The 24,157-nt window shown below is 44.2% G+C and overlaps 1 protein-coding gene across 5 annotated transcripts in view; it reads left to right on the forward strand.

Moving 5' to 3' along the window:
• Positions 1–24,157, forward strand: part of FBXO15 (F-box protein 15) — a 52,449-nt gene that overhangs the window by 6,158 nt on the left and 22,134 nt on the right. For 2 of the 5 annotated variants that reach the window (XM_058691811.1, XM_058691815.1), the window contains exons 2-8: positions 1,375–1,446; positions 4,176–4,280; positions 7,592–7,834; positions 8,389–8,598; positions 12,931–13,057; positions 14,457–14,539; positions 15,494–15,636. In XM_058691811.1, the coding sequence (XP_058547794.1) occupies positions 1,375–1,446; positions 4,176–4,280; positions 7,592–7,834; positions 8,389–8,598; positions 12,931–13,057; positions 14,457–14,539; positions 15,494–15,636 (983 nt within the window). Of the gene's footprint in view, positions 1–1,374; positions 1,447–3,869; positions 3,900–4,175; positions 4,281–7,591; positions 7,835–8,388; positions 8,599–12,930; positions 13,058–14,456; positions 14,540–15,493; positions 15,637–24,157 lie in introns of those variants that run through there. The other 3 variants (XM_058691813.1, XM_058691814.1, XM_058691812.1) reach the window with 3 other exon arrangements.

The raw sequence follows: 24,157 nt of genomic DNA on the forward strand, positions 1-24,157 counted from the left end.
AGCAGGCTGTGCCTGTGGTCTAGAACCCTCCTTTGTTCGGGTCCTTCCATGGGGCTTTCATTCTTCCACTTCCAGAGAGATTATTGGCTTCCCTTCCAAGTTCTGGTGACCCTCATTTTGCCCCCAGTTATTGCCCATATCCTTTTTGATCTTTAATCCACATGTATCCAGGGAACCAGTTGGTAGAAAAATGGGGGTGTTCAACTCTTGGTGAACAAAGTATGTACTGAGAGCAATGGCATTAGTGAACTGAGCATATGGAACGTACACTCTAGACTTGAGTCACATGCTGGGTGGGAGGTGGGCCAATAATTGTGTGTGTGTGTGTGTGTGGTAAAGAAGCAGCTTCCAGACCTTTCCAAGAGAAATAGCAGATCCACCAGTAGCTCTGTCTGTGGGCTGCTGCCTGGAAGCTGAAGGCTGTGGGCTCCATACCTTTCTGGGTGTTTCAGATCCCTGCCAGGCTGCTGTTGAGTAGTGCTCATTTTGAGGGCTGATTTTTTTTAATGTTTTTTTTAAATTTTATTTTTTGAGGTACAGAGACAGAGTGCTAGTTGGGGAGGGGGAGAGAGGGAGGGAGTTACAGAATCCGAAGCAGGCTCCAGGCTCTGAGCTGTCAGCACAGAGCCCGACGTGGGGCTCGAACCCACAAACCACGAGATCATGACCTGAGCCGAAGTCGGATGCTCAACCAACTGAGCCACCCAGGCGCCCCTGGAGGGCTGACTTTAATACAAATTTACATTAGTAACTTCTGAAAAGAACTGTGTGAAATATACCTTATTTCATTGAGTCTTAAAAGCTATTGATTATATTATTTACTATTTTTCATACCACTAAGACAGAAAGATGGCCAGTTAAAATATATTTCACTGGATGTGGGATATTTAAAATGTGGAAAAAATCATGTGCATGAGTATTTGGTGTTTCTGTGGCCGTGGTCGCCAGAGCGAGGGTTGCGGCCAGTCATTGTCCCTCCAAGACCAGCCAAGTTGTAGATGTCTGGGTACTTGTGGTTCACAGACCTAAAGTATTTCTTAACCTGTTGGTGCTATTGTATGGTTGAAACTGGCTTATTGATATGTTTTATTTTTATCCTTTTATTACATTCAATAAGTCTTACAGCCCCTCTTTGATAGGCTGGCAGCCTATAAGAGCAAGTATTGAGTCTTATGTTTAAAACACATCGGAGTAAGTCCGGTTTCCAGGTTTACCCAGGACACTGAATGTTTCACCGCCCTCTCTCCATCCGTGTAGTTGTACAGTGAGTTTGTGTACGAAGTTTATGAATCCCTTACAGTTTTGTAGAGAGGACTGCGCTGTTCACCTCTCATTGGAATTTGACTTTTCCATGCTCTCTCTCGCACGTGCTAGCCTGCGGCAGTGCGCCGGGCGGGGAAGGCTCCGAGCCGAGGCCACGGCTGAGCGGTCTGTGTCCCTGGACAGGTGAGTCGCGGCACGTGGCCGCTTCCCCGGGGCGGGCTCTCGGGGCGGGGCCGTCAGAGACAGTTTCGGTGCATGTGTACCAAGCGGCTGTTCTGAGCTGAGAATAGAATTGCGGAGGACGGAAGCACAACGTGGAGCGTTTGCTGTGAGTCATCAGCCTGTCACCACTGTCATCATTAGGCTGGTTTTATGAAGTGAACTTCTAACAAGTGACAAGGAAATGTTCCTTTTTAAAAAATGTTCTTCAAAATTACTCACTGCTAGTCGGTAAAGACCCTTGGAAAGGGGGAAAGAGGATTAAAGCGTGTTCTTCTAAAAGCTCCAGGGGCCTGGGCTCTGGGGTTCTTCGCCCTCAGTGCTCTGGGAACCCAGGCTGGCAAGGTTCTGCCCGCTCACTTCCGCAAGGAGATCCGTGCAGTCTCTGTTTGGAGCTACTTGTTTGAAATTGCTGCTGAGGTGCCCGTGGATTTGTACTACTGACATGGGCCACCAACTCTGTGCTAAGCATTGTGGCGGGACCGAGGGCGTCACTGTAGATGTTGACAGCGGAGGAGGTAGGGCTGGCATAGTGTGCATATTGCCAAATTCACGTTCAAAGCTAAGTTAGGTGATTGCAAATTTTGGGCTTTTACGTTTATTTATTTTCAGAGAGAGAGAGAAAGCTAGAGAGAGTGAGAGAGTGAGCATGGGGGAGGGCCCGAGAGAAAGAGAATCCCAAGCAGGCTCTGCACTGTCAGCTCGGAGCCTGATGTGAGGCCTGAACTCATGAACTGGGAGGTCATGACCTGAGCGGAAACCAAGAGTTGGACGCTCACCGGACTGAGCCACCCAGGTGCCCCCCAAGTTTTGGGCTTTCAGTAGTATATTACAACTCAGCAAACAGGGAACATACTTTTAGTGTGTTTTAAAAAAGAAGTGAAAACCAAAAAGGATAGTTAATTACAGACGGCAATTTAAGCTTTAAAGCCTGTACTCTGAGAACACAGTCTGTCATACAATAATCTGATACGGAAACAGAACAAATATTCATTCGGTTCATGCATCCATCAAATATTTGAGGACCTTCTCAGTACCAGATGCTATGCTCTGACACTTTGAGCTTCTTTTCCTCTCACCTTCCTCGTCTCCTTCCCCATCCCCCCGCACCTCTGCCCCTGCAGTGTGAAATGATTAGAATCCAGCAGAAAGTGACCCGGTATGGGCATGGACAGTGATTGTACCAGCTTTGAGGAAACCTTATGAACCATAATTGAGAATGGCTTTGATCCCAACTGTGCTAGCTGTAAAGTGGAGGTTTTCTGCTTTCTGGCAGGTACGGGGAGAGCACCCCTTCATTAAGTTTGTCTGCCGGGTAGGAGAGTGACTAGGGTTTTAGTTCAGTTAAATCATTTTTCCTGGATAAGATTTGCTGGGTGCCTCTCTAAGATGTTTTCTTTAAGCCCAAATCTACATTCTTTGAATTATAATTACTTAAAAAATGATAACCATGAATTTTTGTGAAATCACTGAGTCAAAATGTGAAAACTCTGTGCAGTGGGCAATCCAGATGGTCACAGAACGTGTTTTCCTGCAGCTTTGCCTTCTCTCTAAAAGTGTCTAATTTATTGACTCTGAATAGAAGGGGTTTCATTTGGGGGGAGGGATTTAATGAACCCCTGAGCAAAACTGCTTGCTTAAACTCTCAGGGAGTCTCTGAAGCTTCTGAGTAGGGATAGCTCCGGTTAGTGACACGGGCCAGTTATGTCTCGTGCCTGTCCTCTTGCCTCTGAGGACCCCCCCCCCCCCATCCATTCTCAGTATTATCAGGATTTTAGGACTGATTATTTCCCTGTGAAACATTTGATAACGATTTTCATCACAATCTAAAAATTTAAAATAGTTGAGATGACAAGGGCAGAGTATGGGCAGCCATTCTAAATTGTCCAAAGGGTTTCCTGCCTCAGTTCTTTATCCTGAGGTCCCCACCCCTCACCCCAACAGTGTTCGCTAGCTTTCTTTTGGTTTTTGTTGTTGTTTTTTCTGCCTGAGGTCCATACGTGCCCATTCCTGACTTCGTAATATCGGTAAGGCTTTCTAGATAATTTCTGGTTCTCTCAGTGTTTTGTAACAGTGTAAGATCATAGAAATATTGAGAATGGGATATTGAGAATGCACCTCAATGTAATTTATTTAGGCAATAAATGGGAAAAAAGGAAGAGAGAATTCAGAAAATCTTCTGGGGCTTGAACTCTCTGGAAAGCCCCGGAGGAAGGTCTGGAGCATGAGGATATGAAGGAAGAAGGGTGGGTGAGGGGGGTATGGGCTAGGTAGAAAAGAAGCTGGTATTTCCTATTCCAGTCTCTTCTTTGAGGGGGAGGATTCTGTGTTATTTCTTCTTAATAGCTAAGAATGCATTCTTTTTCTCTTGTTTCCTTCTATCTCACCAAGGGATGATGCATACTTTCACGAGGGAGGTAGGGAAACCTGCGTGTTGATTCACAGCGTGTGAATATGGTTAACATGCCAAGGAAGTTAGGTTCCTGTACCCTTGGGTCTCTGGATTCGTTTATGTCACGAGGACTGTGGTAGCCAGAACATTTCAGTTGAGAAAACGGGAAGGCAGGGGTGCAGTTAGCCTCTTGTATGGGACAGGTGCCAGTCACCTTCTGTCTGGAGATGAACAGCCAGTTTTGTGGGTAACTTCTAGCTGATGTGTTTGCCCACCTCTCCGATCTCCTCCCCTCTCTCAGCATGCCTTCAGAAGTGTTGCTGAAGATCTTTTCCAACTTGGATGCTGTGACCCTGCTGTGTACGGGATGTGTGAATAGGCGCTTTTATCATCTGGCCAATGACAAGTAAGGAGAAAACCAAATCTCTCTATCATCTTTTGATGGCATGTTGATGGAAGTCATGAAAACTAGTAAGACCTTTTTAACCATTTTTTGAAATTTAAAGTAATTTCAAAAGTGTGTTTAGACATAGATGGAACATGTCTAATACTGTAAGTGGTCAAATGATATTTGATAAATGAAAAATGAGATTCGCATTTATTTGCTTAAAAAAAAGAGTGTCTTTGCATGAACTGAAAGTGATCAAACTTGCTATTGGGGTAGCTGTTGTCTCCTCTGTGGAAGAATCTCTCTGTCTGTGTCCATACCCACACAAGTGGGTTCAAGGCAAATAAGCATGTTTTTGATAGTAGTTCTAGAATGGACGTAGAGTGATTTTTTGTGTCTCTTTCTTAATGACTCTTTATAAGAGGTGAAGACATTTCACCAAAGCAAAGTGCAGTAAGGCATTTTTCATGAGAGAGATCAAGTATCCCAAACTGTAGCTTTTTGGAGGGTTCTTACTTTATTTAAGGATAGAACTTCAATCGCTTGGATAAGGTGATCGATTACAAATTGCTTAGTATCTCTAAATATCCCCTTTTCCCACTGAACTTCATAGGCCCAGAAGGTACAGGCTCTGGGCGTTCCAGTGGATTTGGGCCACACCTCTAGTAATATTCCTTGCATACTTTTGTTATTAATTACATGCCTGCCCCACTTTCTTGGGGGTTGTCCTTTAAAAATCTGGGCTTCTGATGGAATTATCCTCATGTTTGTTTTCTTTTTAAAGGAAGTACCTTAATTGTGTACATTGAATTTTATTTTTAAGAGAGTCATAGTCTGATTTTATAGTGAGACTTCAAAAAGGGCATGTTGACGACTGAACTGGTAAACAAGTGTTTGTCAACAGTGAATGGTATTTTCTAAGCATTACTTCTGGAGAGGGCAGGAGTGCCTACAGTAGCCAGTTACACTGATGACTTATGGCGAGACCTGTTTGGAGGCTTGGGGTCTCCCCGATGCCCCCCTTACATGGGGGGAGGTTGCTCCCTCCCTGCGGGTATTGTCTCCCTCAACCTGAGCTCCAGGCTCCGCCTGCGTGGGGGTAAGGGGGAAACTTGTTCAGGCTGGATTGGGATCATCACGTGGGGCTTTTATTTTCCAGCACTCTGCGAAACACTTTATCAGAACGTTAAATTGGCCCCATTTTGTCAACAACTTGTCTGATTGAAGTTGTTCTGTGCCTGACTGGTAGTCAGAATAGCTAAATATGCTCTTGTCCTCAAATCCACCTTAGTTTCTTTCTTTCTTTCTTTTTTTTTTCTTTAACAGGACGGGGCATTGGGTGATCAAGAAATGAATGTGTCTGGATTTTGAGTACTTGTTAAAAGCATCTTAGGCCTGACATTTTTGTTTTATAAATGAATAAGCAGTACAGTCTGCACAGTATTTTAATTCTACGGGATGTTCTTTTTGGACTTCGCTACGGTAACTGCAGTAAGATAATGGTGTGTAAGTGGCTCTTCGCACAGATGTCAGGTGTAGCTGTACCTGAAGGTGTGTGGGGCTCCCGCTCTGTGTCCTCTCCAGGCACTGTGTTTTGTAGTTTGCAAGTGCGGGCCCACAGACAAGAATAGAGTCAGCTGCAGTTCATGTGGTGCTGATGTGAGAGATTTGGGAACACTTATGTGGAGTAAAATGATGAGTAAAATAAACTTTGAAGAAAATATGAACAAGTTTTTACGTAAAGGGAGTTTTAAAAATTGCCTACGCAAGGGATTTTGGCAAAACGGTTTCAGATTTACCTAAGATGTACTCAAAGAATTGTCATTTTGCAACTCTTAGCTCACGTACGAAAACTCAGAAATTTCTGAACTGAGAAATACCTTAAGGCAGAAAGCTTGGTGTGAAATGATTTTGTGGGGTGAGAAATGATTTGAAAATGCATACTAGAGAGTGATGTCAGTAGGGATCTGATTATGCGTTTGATAGAAAATGAGTTTGATGGAAAGTCCACGTCCGACCTGGATCAAGGGGACACGTCTGCAGGTCGAATGTCTGAGAAGTGCCCCTTGCCGCTGTGGTTACTGCTGGGTGACCCGAGCACTTAGGAACCTCCAGAGTGCCCTGGCATCTCGTCTGGACCTCCTCTGCAGGGGCATTGCCTTCTCCCAGCTGCCTCTTGGCCATTGGCCATTCCGTCCCACTGCACTAAATAGAAATGTGGAGACATGAATTAGCAAGTAATTACACTTACTTATGTACAGCTCACCTTTTATAGTAGGAAATTGATTTGAGCCCCTGTCTCAGTTTCCCCTAAGAGAAGTTTGTTTCTTCCCCTGAAGAAGAGCATCGAGAGAGGTGCCTTAGGCTCACCTTGGCCCCTGCTAACCGCCACTGCTCCTGTGACGTCTCATCTGGGTGTGATGAGCGGGAGGGACACAGGCTGTGGGTCAGGGCTGAATTTGAATTCAGCCTTGTGGCTGATTGGCTCTCGAATTTGGATAAATTACTTGGTTTCCTTGAGTTCATTTCTCTGTGACTGAGGAGGCTGGGAAGCACAGGGCGTGAGTCCGTGAGCTCTGGTTGAGGCTGCGTCGGTGCAACCCTGGGTCTCCGTCTCCTCGGCACACACGGGCTGGCCCGGGCCAGATCACTTCCCACTGGGCCTCATGACATTATCTGCCGAGGGGGGGGGACAATAATGGTAGCTACTTCATGGGTTTGTTGACGATTAAAGTAGTTAATGTTTACAAAGTGCTCCAGTGATGCTCAACACTGCACAAAAAATATTAACTGGTTTTCTTCATTTTTTGCATCATGCAGGGAATTTTTTCATTTTCTTCTCTTTGTGCAAACGTTGCATGCTCATTGTAGAAAAATTAAAACGTGGAAAAGGAACATACGGTTCCGTTGCTGTTGGCATTTCTCTGTGTGTGTATGTACATATACTTCCTTTCCAACCTTTTAAGAAGTGTACGTATTTAAAATAACACAATAGGAGTCACTTTGTTATTTTTCTGTAATCCCTTATTCAGTGATTACTGTAGGAAGGCAGTGGTTTGGATGATGTCAAATGACATGAGGTCACTCATTTTAACTTGACCGGGGGCAACAAGCTTTTCCTTTTCGTACAGATTTCTGGGGTCAGTGGATCTGGGACACTCCCCTCAAACCACGGTTCGCTCTAACACGTGAATGACTGTCAGTGTTCAGTTTGCTTTGTTCATGGAGTTGGACTAGTTACAAACGATTGTGCATCTCTGATTTAACATGTCACTTCTGCAGGCACATGACTGTGTCTTTTAGTTAACGACGTTCCTCTTCTCCCCCAGTTTTCTTTGGATCAGGATCTATTCAGCGGCCTTTTCACCTAAAAGATCTAATTGGAAAGTTAATTGGGTGGAGAAGACCGCTGGATCTGTGAACGTGCTGTCGGTTAAGGATAAAGAAGCTGGGTACTGGAAGAAAGAGTATATTGCAAAGCAGAGAGCACGTGTGAGAGCGGCGCTCGCCCAGGTGCTCAAGCCTGTGAACCCTTACACGGGCCTGCCGGTGAAGACCAAGGAGGCCGTCAGGTACACAGCTTCCCCCCGAGCTATGGGCACGCCGGGTGCTCGAGGGGGCTGTTAACATCTGCACGTGTGTTGCTTTAGAAACAGTGATGGTGTGAGCTCAGAGTATTGCACATTTAAGGACATACGTGCGGTTTATACCGTGAGGGGACTGTCTCTTGGTATTTTCCTGTGTTTCTGTGCGTCCATGAGTTATATAGTGTTTTCCTATTTCACATAAACGGTCTGATGTGTTCATGAAAAGCAGAAATCACCTAGTCATCTGCTGCAGTAAAGCAAGAGCATCCAATGCGTCCTTCCTTCTGGGAAGAACTTTGTCTCATGTATGTATTGCCAGTTCCGAGAACACAGTAAATGTTCAATGAGTGTTTGTTAGGTGAGGAGAAAAAGTCTAAAGAGAGGACCATTGACGGAATGAAACTTTGTGTCAGGCACTTTCTGAGGACTTTGGCTTTGGCTTTTCAGGAACTAGATACTTTAGAGATGATACATGAAATTGACTTTAGCATTTTTTCTTTCTGCAATGAGGCCAACATTGTTAGCTTTTCTTTCTCCAGAATATCTGGTTTAGGTTGGGTAATTATATTGAGAGAAAAAAATGGAAAAGAATACATCATGGAGCACATTGACCTTTCCATAAATGACTCATCAGTGACGATTATGTGGTATGGCAAAACTTGGCCACGGCTGGCCACATTGTCAACCCTAGATTTGTGTGGTGTGACGCCAGTTTTTATGGACCAGTCTAAAACCCCCTCCAAAAATGGGTAAGTATTAATTCTACAGAAGCTTTGGGTGAGAACATCTTATATGTAAATACTAGTTGTTATTATTCTTTTTTAAAAAAATGTTTATTTATTCATTAGAGCACGTGTGCATGCGCAGGAGGGGCAGACTGGGGCCGAGAGGGAGGGAGAATCCCAAGCAGGCTCTGTGCTGTCACCACAGAGCTCACCGCTAGTCTCCGACTCATGAATTGTGACATCATGACCTGAGCTGAAATCAAGAGTCCGATGCCCGACCAGCTGAGGCACCCGGCTGTCTCAGTTGTTACTATTCTTGCAATTTAAAGATACCGCCAGTGTATTTTAATTTGATTGCATCTTCAAGACTTCTCTTGCATTCTGGATCACTACAGAAGAGAAAAAGAATGGATTCATCACATTTATGATTAGATCTAAATTTAAGTTCCTCATATCTCGGTTGTCTGTAACAGAGAATAATATTCTAGTTAACAAAGAGAATAATGTTCTAGTTAACAGAATTCCTAGGTGATTGATAGCTAACCTTTTGAGCTTTTTAGTTTTAACCATTTTGAATCAAAGTTATATAAAACTATTATATCTGGGGAGCCTGGGTGGCTCAGTCGGTTGAGCGTCCAACTTCGGCTCAGGTCATGGTCTCGTGGTCTGTGAGTTGGAGCCCCACGTCGGGCTCTGTGCTGACAGCTCGGAGCCTGGAGCCTGCTTTGGATTCTGTGTCTCCCTCTCTGCTCCTCTCCCACTCATGCTCTGTCTCTCTCTCTCTCTCTCTCTCTCTCTCAAAAATAAATAAACATTAAAAAAATAAGAAAAACTATTATATCTTTCTTTTAGTAAATGGTACAGTAACCATAGTTTAAACATTAGGACATACAGTACTGCTTAGTTATTTTTATGTGCCTCTCTGTTGAACTGACCAGATGTGTGACCTTGTGCAAGTAGCTCAGCCTTTCTGTGCCTCAGTTTTCTCATGTGTGAAATGGGGTGATGATGACGATGGCGACGAGTATTTAGCACGTGTGGCTGCTGTGAAGACCAGAAGGGGCATCAGTCAGATTTGTGTGTCCTTGTGTTCTGTCCTGAGGGGCTCTGTGCTGCGTCCACGTGTATTCGAAGTCCGTCCTGCTCACTCTTCTCGCCATTAGTCACTTTCTCCTAAGAGCTAGATGCTGCCGGCTGCGGCGTCCTGACTTCCCGAGCGAGCAGGTGCAGCTTTACACCGAACACATGGAAAACACGGGTTGTAGCTGCCTTCTCCAGGCTTGGTTTCCTGCCCTCAGCGGCCCTCTCCACGGCCCTCCATCCTCGACATTGCAGTGCATTTACCACGTCACTGTTCTGCCAGCCCGTGCGCTGTGGCTCTACCTGTGGCTTCTCTCACCCGTGTCCTTGTGATGGCAGGTGTCGTCCATGGCAGGACAGCTTTCCTTAATGGCTTCCCTGGACCCTGGACTCATTTTTGCAGCTTGGTAACCAGGACCTTGTTTTTCTTCTGCAATCTGGGGCTGGTCCTTTGAGGATCGTGTCAGTGATCGTGCTTCTGCTTGTCATGCTGGGAGTGTGAGGGCGTTTCACTTCTTAGTGTTGGTGAAGCCAGGTTTTATCGTATTCTGAAAATAGCCTTAATGCTACGAAGGATAACATGTGAATTATCTTCCCTGATTATATTACTGAAGGTATTTTAGAAGCATGTTTACTTAAAAAAATTTTTTTATGTTTATTTATTTTTAAGAGAGAGAGAAAGAGACAGAGTGTGAGTGGGGAGGGGCTGAGAGAGAGGGAGACACAGAATCCGAAGCAGGCTCTAGGCTCCGAGCCGTCAGCACAGAGCCTGACGTGGGGCTCGAACACACAAACTGCGAGATCATGCCCTGAGCTGAAGTTGGACGCTTAAACGACTGAGCCACCCCGGCACCCTGGAAGCTTGTTTACTTTTTTAAATGGGACCTCTATTTGGATAAATCTCTGAAATTGCATATGGTATCATGATGGACACTAGATGTTTCCAATGCAGTATTTAGGTTTTATGCACTATGAAGTTACGTTTGGAGAATCAGTCTATAATCTCTGTATATATATAATTTGACTGAACAGTATGTCACTTGGCATATCATGAAGTATTGTTTATATGCATTAGGACAACATTGTTAAGCATTGTTTATATGCAATTAAGATGGTCACGGAAGACGCAGTGGATGGTGTTGAACAGTGAGGCTCGGTTACAGATGCTGTGCTCCTGACAACTGACATCCAGGTCGGGAATACTGGATTCTGTGCGGTGACAAATGCTAGAATTCATTGGGAAAATTGGTTTAATGTAATTTGTTTCCATTAAAACTCAGTGGACTTCAGCCAGCATTTGGTAAACTGTGGACAAGAGACACTTAGAAGTGTTTTTTGGGAATTTGTTTTGATGGGCTCTTTTATTGCAAGTTTGAAAGCGAATGTGTTTATCACGCAGAAGTACAAATCGTCGTGTGCATCTGTGTGACAGCAGAGGAAAAACTTGGTTATTTGGGTCTGTTTTGTTTCCTCCATGAGGATTTTTTCAAGAACAGTGAAAGCCTTATTTGTGTAATTTGCAGTTTGAATTTCCCTGTAATTTATACCTTTCTAGTCAGCTCATTAAATTTTCTGTTCTGGAAATGTTCTCCGTTCTGTGGTTTATGCTATACCTCCCCAGATTTGGGAGGAATGTTGAGTAGGTATCAGCCTTAGTTTCTCTCTCTTTAGCCTGTGAGGTCAAGGCATGTGGGGACTTAGCCTGCTCTCTGTGGAGTCTGCTTGAACGGCTCTTGGGCCATGGCGACTGTCCCTACTTAGAACACATTGAAGAGTGTAAGAGGAGGGTTTTCACACCTCAGCCCGACCTTGTCTGTCTGCACTGAGAATCATGGTGGCAAGGACTACCATTTCTGAGCACCTTAGGGTTGGCTTTAAGGTTTCAACTCCGGTTTCCCTGATGCCAGACTCCTGTTCCTAACCGTGTGGCTTCCTCCCAGTGTATTCTGTCTATGCGGAGTATACTTTGAGATCGTATGTCACACGCATGTTCACTGACCACATCCCCCAGCCAGTGTAGTTTTCTGTGCCAAAAGTCCTTTGAAAATTGAGGGAGGAACCAAGGTAGTCTGGAAGCTTCAGGTCTTCCTCCCACCCCCATGCCTCCACTTTGAAACAGCTGAAGTCCTTCGTTTTCTGATTCTTTTACTTAATGAACATTTGAATACCTGTCTCCTGCCAGTGTGTGTCTTGGGTCCTGGAGGAGAACGCTTGGATGCCATGTGGCCGCAGCTCCTTAGGGACTTTCCTCAATGCTGAGCTATGCTAATTGACCATTAAGATCTCATCTCCTTTATAATTTCCTGAACTATCTCTAGGTCCTTGGAAAGGACATCTATGTTTACCATTATAGTGCTTCTAGAATGTTTCATTCGTTTTTTTTTTTTTAAATCTCATGATGAATAGCAGAGTTGTGTTTCCTTACACATCTGAGTTATTACTTACTCTCAGATAGTAATTCTAATATAGAGTTCACAGTGGATCTCCTCCATGAAAATCCTCAGGGTTTTGGACTAAATTCGTTTTCCAGTATTAAAATTTTCACTCTCTCTGAGTTATCCTTGATAATAGCTTTAAAAGGTATATATATCTGCTTCCAAGAGCCTACTGAGACCACCTGCTCTTTTTTGTCACTTAAAAAATATTTCATCTTTGCTTATGCCTTAGTTTCCTTAATTAGGGATACATACAGTTACAATACATATGAGAATCTACTTTTTTTTTTAACGTTTATTTATTTTTGAGACAGAGATAGAGCATGAATGGGGGAGGGTCAGAGAGAGAGGGAGACACAGAAACTGAAACAGGCTCCAGGCTCTGAGCGGTCAGCACAGAGCCCAACGTGGGGCTTGAACTCACGGACCGCGAGATCATGACCTGAGCTGAAGTTGGACGCTTAACCGACTGAGCCACCCAGGCACCCCGAGAATCTACTTTTGACTGTAGCATTGTGCTGGGCTCTGAGGGGAGGAGAGCAGAAGATGATTGTTCCTCACCCTCATGGTTCTTCCACTTCTGACTGGGCCATTGAGTTGACACTAAGAGTGAGGAGCAGGGGAAAGAAACATAGTTGGGCGAGAAATTTGGGTGTATCCATTTTCCTTTTATTTACATGAATGGTTTGCATCCCCTGACCCTCAACACACCGTTCATTAACAAGGTGCACGTTATTAGCATGCTCTTCAAAAGTACTTTTAAATACACTCAAGAGAATTGATAACCGCAGGTGTGAAAGCTCATTTCTCTCCTTCCTTTCTTTGGCATGGATGTTCAAAGACCTCGGTGGCATTCTTTAATTGCAAAGTACAATCTGAGTAACTTAACCGAATCCACCATGATTGGCGGGGACAGACTCCTTCGGATCTTCTGCCTGTGCCCAGGCCTGCTGGTGGGGCTGTGGAAGGTAAGACTTGGGTCCCTGCCTGTGTGATGCCATCTCCCTGCCCATTCCACATTTACTCACTGCTGTGTGTGACACCAGATGTGAGGTCCTGAAGACTCTTCACTAATGGCATTAATTCTCTCTTACCAGTTTTGCTTTTCTAACTAAATGGCCCCTTGTTCTGTGGAGGCGACTCCGTTCTCCTGTTGTAGATGACAAGCTACCTGTTCCTGCCTGGATGCTTTTGTTCACATTAGACCGTTCATATCCAGAGAAATCTCACCCCTTCTCCTTCCAGTCAATCCGTGCTCCTTCCTTCCTCTTTCCCAGCCTGCGTCTGCCCAAGTCTCTCATCCTGCGTGTTTAACCCAGTCTCCCCTGTGTTTCTGATCCTGTAGATGTGGCCTTGAGTGTAACCTGCCTATCCTTTCCCAATTCCTCTGGAGTTATTTTCTGGGCAGTCACTCCAGTGAAAAGCAAACCAGTGTGATGTTTCTCTGTACGCCACACATGTGTTGAAATCTGTGGCTTTGGCCTGCGGGTGTTGTAAGACAGAAGTTCACAAATGTGATTTTGAGGATAACAGCACGCGTGTATAAACAATGACTAGATGGAACCACGATCGACGGCATCATTCTCTTGACATAACTTTGTCTTTCTCAACCTGCTGAGGCAGTCACTGTCTCTGTGGTCGCCGCACGAGGGTGACTTGTGGCCTAGGTGTCAGTTTGCTTGCTGGCTGTTTCCTTGACTGGGATTCATCAGTCTGTGCTGGCCTGCATTGTTACAAGGACCCTGGTCCGTCCGATTGTCCTGGCTGCCTACTGCTGGGTGGTGCCTCAGGTCGACCTTTCTGGGGCAACTACACCAGTTAGTGTCGGCTGTGAGCTTGGAGAGAAATGGATGTCTGTTCCTCTACAGTCATGTTTTCTGCTGCTCAGCCTGGTGGGTGAATGTTTTCATTCCCACTGGCTTTGTCAAGTCAACAGGTTCTCAAGAGAGGAATGTATCCTCATGGAATGCCACTCATGTTACGTATCTGTGGCATCACCCTCGTATGTTTGAGGGTCTTACCAGTATCGTCCCTCTGTAGTTCCAGAACCTGGAACTAACAATGTATGTTGTCACAATCATCCTGGCAGAGAGTTTTGATATTTCACAAGTGCTGGGTTGTTAATCCTTTTGGTATCGCACGCACTGCACGTTTGGGTGAATTGTGGCCCTGCTGTCAGTTGACAAAGAAGTCTTATTGGATAGTAATAAAGTATTAGTAGCAAGAACGCGTTGGTACCGGGGTAATCTTAACAGTTACAAGAAACTGTCTATCTGTGAGATGAATGTGCTGCGATCTTCACAATGACCTGGTGAAAAATTAAAATATTTCTGTTGAAAAATGTCTTCTTTCTAATTAACTTTTCAGAGGGAGGAAGAACTGGCTTTTGTTATGGCAAATCTTCATTTCCATCAGCTTGTGGAGAAGAGCACGTTAGGCTCCGCCACCGTGTATGTATTTCCACGTGGGTCTATTCACGTTTTGTCCAATGTGAAGGATTAGAAGTTGATATCATCTGAACATCCTGAGAATAGCTACAAAGATACTCTGTTTTTAATCAGTAGACACAAGCCAACGGGCATGATTACTTAGCTGTGGCTGAAATAATTGGATTATTCGTGAGTACATATTTGCTTTCTTTGTTCCGGGTTAAGGATTTTGTGCCGAGTGGGGGCAGAATGGGTCCATCACTGCAAGGTTCCGGTGCATCAAGGTGCTTGCCGTGCTTGGCACTCTTGTGCCTTTTCGTATCTTGCAAGGCCTGCAGTTGTGGTTTGCTTAGCCCGGCACTGTGTGTGTGTCTCTCCATGAATCTGCAGGTCTTCAGGTGGGCAATATGCTTTTCATTTCACTACAGCTCTCAGACTCTTTTTTTTTTTTTTTTTTTTATTACCTGAAAAGGTAAAGCTCTGAATGCTTTTGAGTTTGTTACCTTATGTAGTAAGGTTTTTCTTATTGAATAAAACTTGGTTCGTCATAGCATTGGGTCTTCTGCCCGACTTCCTGACCTGTAGGTCTGTTCTTTGGTGCATTTTCCTGCTGAGCAGCTCTGTCCTCTGGTGACCTCTGTCCTCCAGGGACTGAGACCGCTGAGGGGCAGGGGCGCCTCCTAGAGCCGCTGCGCTGGGCAGATCCCAGAAACATTTCCGCCTGTGGCGATCTTGTGGGTACCTATGGAACTCATGCCTTTGTCCATTTTTAGAGACGTTTTAGAGAAGTTGGTGAAAGGAGCACAAAGTGTTTCTTTTGAGTTCCTGGTGTAGACGATGACTGGGAGGAATCTTTTTGAGGATTGACGGGAACTGGTGTTCAAATGGATGCTGATATTTTTAGAGTATTTTCAGTTCAAGCATTTTGTCTCTGGTGTTGACAAACCTGTGTGTATGTTTTGTTTTGCTTTTTAGCCCCTACGAGCTACCTCCTCATACCCCCCTTTTGGATGACAACCCAGAGTATGGACTGCATGGCTACCAACTCCATATTGATATGCACAGCGGTGGGATTTTCTACCTGTGTGGTACATTTCGCAATCTCTTTACCAAGAAAGGTGAAATAATTGAGTTTTTGCTTCAGTATTAAGTTAAAAGATTAGAGACAACAGGGGACCAATTTTTATATCTGAGTTAAGAATAGTTTCTTAACTGATCATCTGTTGGCTCTCTGTCTTCCTAGACCCATACCTCATTCTAGGACTTGTGAAATACCGTGGCTGGATCTAGTCTCTTTAGCTTCTGGCTCCTCATCACCATCTCTCTACCTTCTGGAATATTCTCTACTCAACTTTTCTGCTGATACTTCCCTTACTGTTTTGCCCTGCCATGCCTCTTCCCCTGCCCGAAACTTCTTCCCTTCTTTCTCCGAGGAACTTGGCAAACTTGCCCACAGAGCCAGTGTATCTCCTGCCCAGGGTAAGAATAAAGAGAAACCACCCTTCTGCATGTACTGCCTCCATGATTATCATGCTTACCAACGCTGAGACAGAGACTAGAGTAGGCAGTGAAGGGAGGGGACCTCAGCCAAGTTAAAGGGAAGAAGGAAGTTTGGTGTAAAGAACTGTATGGATTCAAGTTTCACATTTTTGGTAATAAATTTCATAGGGGAAATTTTATACTCCTTTTCTGAATACGCTGTTCCCCAAAATTGTTTCATCCAATAGATTTAGCATCCATTACTAATCCCCTGCCTATGTCAATTTCTTTTAGAGTTTAGAAAATGGTGATTTTCTAATTATGTCAGTATTTCCACATCTATTAGCTGAGGTTTTGTAAAATACTTCCCCGCATCAACTAGTGAACCCCTGGAGTGGCAGGGTAAATGCTTTAATCCTGTCTCTTTTGGCCACCAATGTTCAAATTAAGAAATTGATGTGATCTTTACCTCCTGTGGGTGGAAATTATTTTGGGTGTGCTCCCTCTCTTTCTGTCTTTGTTGTTTAGTGTCATTGTGGATTTTTTTTTTTTTATTAAATAACTTTTTTAAATGTTTGTTTATTTTTGAGAGAGACAGACAGGCAGACAGACAGAGTGGGAGCCAGAGAGGGCCAGAGAGAGAGGCAGACAGAATCTGAAGCAGGCTCCAGGCACTGAGCTGTCAGCACAGAGCCCAGTGTGGCGCTCGAACCCGCAAACCACGGGATCATGACCTGAGCTAAAGTCGGATACTTAACCAACCAAGCCACCCAGGTGCCCCTTTATTTAATAATTTATAGATAATTATAGACATTATTGTTTTTGAGGCTAAAATTGTCCTTAGTTTGATCAGTGGGATCTAATCCAAGCTGGCTGCTGTGTGCTTTTGATACAGCTCCATTAGTCTGAGTCTTTGCTTTTTGACCCAGGGTATCTAGGTTTTTCTATGCTTATTAGCATTTTTATTAGAAATATGTCACATCTATATATTGACCTGAGGTGAATTGACAACCTTTATTGTTGAATTGTCGTATCCAAGTATGTGGTATGTTTTTCATTTTGTTCAGAGATACTTTTATGTCTTTTAGGTGTTTCCGAATTTTCTTCATACTAGTTTTGCTTGGTTTTTATTTAGGTCGTTAGTACTTCATTTTGTTACTTCTTTCCCATTGTATCTTCCAGTTGGTGTGTAATATTTGGTGTGGGTTTGGTCTCAGTCACTCCTGATCTCATAGAATAAGTTGAGAAGTACTCCTGCCTCTTGAATTTTTTGGAGGATTTTGCATAGAATTGGTAGCATTTCCTCCTTAAATGGTTGGTGGAATTTACTCGGGAAGCCATTAAGGCTTGGCGTTTTCTTTGTGGGAATGTTTTTAACTACAGTTTCAGTTTCTTTTATAGACATAGGGGTTACTTAGGTTATCTGTTTCTTCTTGTGTGAGCTTCGGTATTTTGTGTCTTTTAAGAAATTTGTCTGAATGTTAACTATGTTAAGATTGCCCAGTGGGTTAAGCAGTTTTTTTTGGCCTGCTCCTTCTATTACAAATTTCTCCGTGAATGTTGACCAAATGATGGATACCTATATCCATGATCTTATTAGAGATTGCAAAAATGATGTTTCCCTAGTCCTATTATTCCTTCTGTGTCTATTATCTGGAATTCTTCTATAAAGAAGAGTTTTCTCTTATCAACTATTTACTTAGCTGAAGTACAATTAGTACAGATAAGGCAGGGTCCATGTTTGAGCCTTTCTCTTTATTTATAGAATAGTGATTAATGCTCTAACAGTCTTCAAAGATGACTTAGAGGTTTTTGTGGGAGGGGGTAGTGTTACTGTGAACTCATGGATTGAAAAATGTAGTCTATTTTCAGTCATTATTCCTTTTATAGTTATTGTGCTGTGCAAATTGTCCTGTCATGAGTCATCCTCTTCTGTGTTCTTTTGACGTGACTCTAGTCATCTCTGGCAGCTTGCTTGTGTTCTAACATGAGAAGAGACCTCAAGCTCATTTTACCCATTTGTTGCACAGATCTGGAATTATCCATTTTTCCTAGGAGCTCTGGCTCCTTTTAGTTCCCACCACACTATGGTATTTAGAAGCCAAAATCTGGATCCTGGAGATGCACCTTGCTCTCGGGTTTTTATTCCTTTTAGGGTTTTCAGCAGGCAGTGCTAAGAAGTTTGTAGATTTTTGTAATGTGAAGAAGCATATCATGGATATGTTTAAATTAAATATTTTAAGGTTTTTAATTAGCTTCTTTGATTATACTTGTATCTCTTTTCTCACACCAAAAGTCTTTGTTGCAAACAACATCAAAATATATAATAATTTAAAAATAACGATATTGTTACTAGTAATGAACCCATTGAATGTTCTTTTAATTAAGATTTTTTTTATGGTTGTTTATGGGTTTAAGTTACATCATGCCAGAGGGTTCAACCTCCTAAAATAATTATTCTCTGTGTGGCTGTAATGCCACTATGACATAAAATCAAAATGATTTTTTTCAGTTGATTCTTTATTTTTCAGGATTGCTATGCTTCTATTTTTACATTAAAAAATTTACATCCCACATTTACATGGTTTATAGCTGAAACTATAAAACAAGGAAGTTCAGAGGTTTACTTCTATCCTTATCTTTCATCCCTGCTTTCTCCCTTCCCCCAAAGGTGACCCTTCATATCAGCCTATGGCATATCCTTTAAGTGCTCTTTTCTGAATAATGCTATACACCAATGTATTTATATTTCTTCCAGTTTTTTTTAAAGAGGCATATAAGTTCCTTGCTTTTTTCCCGTTAGTAATATATTCTGGAGATTACTCATTAGAATGACAGAGAGATTTTTCTCATTGTCTTTTTAAACCAACTATAGGTAGGTAGTTTGTTAACAGTTTCTTGCTGTGGTTTCTAGTCTCTGCTCTTACAGACAGTGGTAAATTGCCTTGTTCACACATCCTTTTATATTTTGCCAGCTTGTCTTTGGAGTACTTTCTTAGGAATAGGACTGCTAGATCAACGGGCGAATGTACATATAATTTTGAAAGACACCATCACATTCCCCTTTATGAGGGCTTATTTCTAACTTAATAGGGATAGGCAGTTAATAAAATGTTTTATTAATAGGGATGTTTGTTCTAGGTTTGATTGTGTGTTCATTCAAGGCATTTTGGTTCAGGAACTTTCTGTTCGTAAATTAGTTGGATTTTTTTTTTTTTTTTTTTTAATTGGGAATGGTGGTTAAAAGTTGTCAAATCCATCTTTGAGCAACTATCGATGATCATATGGTTCTTCCTCCTTTATGCTGTTAATGTAGCAAATTCCATCAGTGTATCTTCTAATGGTAAACGCCCTGGAGCCCCTGTGATAAGCTTCTCATGTTGTACGTATACTTATTTTTAAGCTACTGGTTTCACTTATTTGGTATTTAGTGTTTTTCCATTTATACTCACAGATTAGAGTATTTATAGTTTCATTTTTTTAAACATGCTTCTGATGTGGTTATAATGAGGTTTTCTACTTTTCATTGAATCATTTTTTAGTATTTATATGATTTCCTAGAAAATCACCTGTTTTCTTTAGGTTTGTTTTGATCTTTTTCAAGCTTTTTGAGTTGGCTGCTTGGGTGGTTTAATTTTCAGAGTTTCTTATTTTTCTTTGGCGCTCTTTCTGCTATGCCCAGAATCTTGGAGTCTCCGAATCAGGAAGGAACTGAAAGGTGATCACGAGCTTGACTTTGCCCTGCAACCTCTGATCTGGGCCCTGCCCCAGGAACAGCCCTCCCAATTTTATGAAGGTGTGAGAGTTCTGCCTCTCTTCTCTCTACTTCAGCCCTTCTAACTTTATTCTGTTATTTGAAATAGAGAATAAAATCTCCTCCCTCTTCCTGGTATGTTCTTTTGAGGGCGCCACTCATGGGCCGCAGTCTGTACCCAGGGGACAGCATATGCCCTCTGGGTGGTGTTAGTGGGGAACTTGGTCTCTCTCCCTCCCATGGCTCCACCCTCATGTCCTCAAGCGCCCTCTCACTTCCAGCCTTTCTTATCTAATACAATGTACACTCTCCTTGAGCGCCTATTGTAACCCCCAGGGATTAGGTCTGCTAGGTCCCATCCGTCTTAGGGGAGAACTTCAGAGAGAGGACTCGCCCTCTCCTACTTCCAAACAGCATAACCTTGATTAAGCTTTGTATGCATTCCTTATACCTAAACTGTGCCCTCAGTAAGGATGATGGTGTACAGAGAACACTTGTGAGTGCTCGTTAGGGGTTCTTTCTGCGCGTTTTATATTTATATTAATTATTCAATTTGATCTTCATAGCGAGCTTGGGAATTGGGTACTGGTTCCACTCCCGTGTTATTGGTGAGGTGGCCGGAGCTGGTCGTGTAGGTCCATCCTCTAAGTCTGTGTAGCTCACGCACAGGCCGGTCTCCAGGGCGTGGGTCTCAAGCACAGGGCTGTGCCGGCTTCTGTGTATTTGTACCTTTCAGTGACATGCTTCTAGAATCCGCGTTCCTATGTGTGTGACTCGTGTGTCTTTTCGAAGTGTTGGCATCACAGGGGTGGTCAGGAAGGGCCCTCTGTGCAGGCTTGCGGGAGCAGCCTTGAACCACTTCCCGTTCATGACAATAACTCGCTGGGGAGGCCGGACAATTAGTACAAGACGCAAGAGACTGAGTAAAACGAAGGAGGGTGGGGAGCTGAGCTTTCATCCGTTTTCACAGTAAGAAGACAAATTTCCTCCTGAAGGAGACCACTCAACGGAGATGCATTTCCTCTGCGTGTGGTTCCGTGACTAGGAACCAGCAGAGGGCGCTGTTGCCATCGGCGTCAGCTTGCAGTTCCGCAAAGTGCAAGCTGGAATGTCCTCTAAGGTTTTTGAGAAACTCTCTTGTGGTACCATGTGGTATATTTAGTAAATTCTGGCTGTGTCATTGCAGCTGGGGATGACAGCACTTTGCCCCTGTTTTTTAAGAACACTGTCTCTCCCTATCAAGGATAAAATGTTTGATCATTGCGTCCCTACCCTTGAGGTGTGTCTGTCCACTGTTTGTCGTCGGTGAGATAGGAGACCTGGCCTGATTTTAACGAGGCCATCTGTAGGGGGTGGCGGGAAGTAAAGGGGACAAGGCCAATTTGTTTATGTGATTCATTCATTGACAAAGAGTTGTTGAAGCAGGAGACGTGCCGGGGCACAGGGCGTAGGCATGTCGGACACGGTGCCTGCCCTTCCCCCAGTTCGGTACAGAGAAGTCTGCTGGGCCAGGTGACAGGCACGTGTGGGGGACTAGGGAGTCCTGGAGGTTGCTGAGGAAGGGCAGACCACGGGGAGCTGGGGTTGGAGTACAGGGACCAGTGCAGCGTGGAGACAGGTTAGTGGAGATGGTCTAGACCAGTTAGCGGGAGTCGTGGGGCAGTGGGAAGGGCTGCCGTCAAATACGACACAGCTTTACAAACAGAGCCTGAATTTGGTCATTTGGTAGGGCGCTTGCCAGAATTCCATCTTTAAATAAGATTTCTGAGGATGTGCCCCTTTAGTCCACAGATTCACCGCAGTTTTATTGAAAAATCCCAGTGGGAATTTATTCAGCTTACAAGGTTGAGTCTAAAATCCATCTAAATACACATATGTGCATAGGGGACGGGTGACAAAATTTTTGTGTTAAAATCTTAATTGTGAGATAATCTGTTCTTCTCTACACATGCTGCATCGTACAGGCTGTGGAAAAACCGTAAAACCCCTGCAGCCACCCCACAGTTTAAGAAATCGACCATTACCAGCAACTTTGGAGCCGCCTGCGTGTCCCTTCCTGCTGGTTCTGTGTGTTGTGTTAACCACCGTTCTGCATATTAACTTACTTTCTTTCTTTCTTTCTTTCTTTCTTTCTTTCTTTCTTTCTTTTTTTCTTTCTTCAATTGAACTTCTTCGTATTGTGAACTGACACAGGGAAATGCATAAAACAGATTCTCATAAAGCAAACGCCTGTGTGATTGCCATCCAGGTCTTGATTAAGTTTTGAAAATGGATAGTTAAAGGGACCGGCCTTTCCTGATGTTAAACACGCTAACCAAGAATGTACAGCGTCACTGGAATGGATCTTCTTTTGTGGTTCCACAGTCTTTTGTCAGAGGATTCGCATACGTGTGGGACTTACAGCGAAGCAACTACTAGCTTTCCATGATATCCCTATGTATCTGAGTTTATCTTCATCCTTCAGAGGATGTGTTGTATCACTTTGCAGTATGAGTATAGAATGTGTTGTATGGAATCGTTTGCCTGAGAGGCTTTCTGGAATTGACTCTTTAGGGACTACGGACAATCAAAGGTTTCACGCCAGGTTAAATTCAGATGGCACAAGCCCAGCGAAGTATCAGACCGGGTAGTGGCCAGTTGAGACGTTCTTCATCTCTGTCAACTGTATTTTCTCTGAGCAAGATACCCCTGTGTTCTGCTTTCTTAACTTTGTCTCATGGACTTTGCTACAGGGTCCTTTGGATTTTTAAAAAATTTTTATTTATTGTCATTATTTTTACAATACATGGTGCTAACTACAGAGCAGAAGACCCTGGTTAGTTCTTGGCGCCTGAAGTGACACCCCTGACACACACAGGTGGGAAGACCAGGCCGGAGCTGGCTCAGCGGAGATGCTGGGTGGGGGGTGGGGGGGTGGGGGGAATGAGCACTGCCTCTGTGGCCCACCGGCAAGGCCCCTGTGCTGTGCTGGGCGCAATGTCCTCATCCACCCGAGGCCGCAGCTGAAGCCTCTTGACTTTGAATCCCAACGTTTGTCCGGGTGGGGCGTGGGGGCTGAGTTCCCAGGCTGGTGATGTACAAGCCCTGCTGTATCCTTCACCCTTCTTTGCCCCTTCAGGTCAGAGCAGGCTCTACTCCCGTGTGCTCAGGGGGAGCCAGGGACGCCATTTTATAAGGCATTGCTCAAGCTTCTAGATGTTATTTTCTCTCAGACGCTGTATGGAGAGGGAGGAGTTTCTGCCTCTCCACACCACCTTGTAGTGAGTAAAAGGATCTGTGTCCTTTCTTGGCTCCCTAAAGGTTTGACCCCTTCCCCTTGGCACTTTGTCCTATTCCTCCCCCACGGAACTGAGATGTTTTCTCTTTGTATTTTTATGTGGGCAGCCACTTTGACAAGTCATGGCTGCGACAAGAGTGTTCTTGAAAGGATCCGTATCATCTCTGTTCAAAGAAAAGTTTATGATTCCTGAGCGTGCACACATTTGCTACCTGCTTCTTTGTGTGTTGTCAGTAAAATCCAGCTAATAGGCAGTTTAGGAGAAGAAACATTTTGTCACCTGAATTGGATATATGAGAGGCAGGGGTGGGAGGGATAAACAGTGAAGGAAATACTGGAGGAGGAGTTCGTGAATGAAAATGTGAGTCAAGCGTATAGAAGTGCCTCGCGTGTTTTTCTATCTTTCTGTGCTCTGTTCTGGATATGTGGGTGCACTGTTGGCACTGGGTCCCCAGGACCAACCCTGGGTTGAGCAGTTTGCTAGGAGGACTCACAGGACTCAGGATGTGTATTATTAATGACCTACATTTGGTGGAGTGGAAGGAAGGGTACAGAGCAAAATCATCAAAGGGCAAAGGCGGGGGTGGGGGGTGGGGAAGCGCCAAGGAAAGCCGGGGAGTCACCGGGATGGGCTTGTTTTCTCCTGCAATGAGTTGTGAAAACACAAGTTGTGAAATGTTGTCTACCCAAGGAGAAGCTCATTTAAAGACTAGTACCTGGGGTTGTGCTTGGGGGCTGGTGAGGCAGACACCCTCTGCCTGGAGCTACCCCGATTCCAGACCCCCAGAGGGAGGGATGTTCCGCACAAACCACGTTGCTGATAAAAACTGTTCGGACGCAGTGAGCCGCTTGTATGGGTTAGGAAAGACGAGGTGGGGATGCTTCCAGAATCAGAGTGCCCAGCAGCCGTGGGCCGGCCGGCCGGCCAGCAGGCCTTCTCAAGAGTAGACATCCCCGGGCTGCTGTGTTAACTCTGCCCTGCACCACTGTCAGTGAGCCCTGTGATGGGAGTGTGGGCAGCCCAGGGAAGGAGCCGGCAGCAAATAGTCCCACTGCTCTTTTGCACTGTAACTGGAGCTTGAAAAACGGCATGTCAGCAATGCAAAGCAGCAAGGAGTGTGTATTTTTT

Source organism: Neofelis nebulosa, chromosome 11 (assembly GCF_028018385.1).
Source record: "Neofelis nebulosa isolate mNeoNeb1 chromosome 11, mNeoNeb1.pri, whole genome shotgun sequence".
NCBI classification, from domain to species: Eukaryota; Metazoa; Chordata; class Mammalia; order Carnivora; family Felidae; genus Neofelis; species Neofelis nebulosa.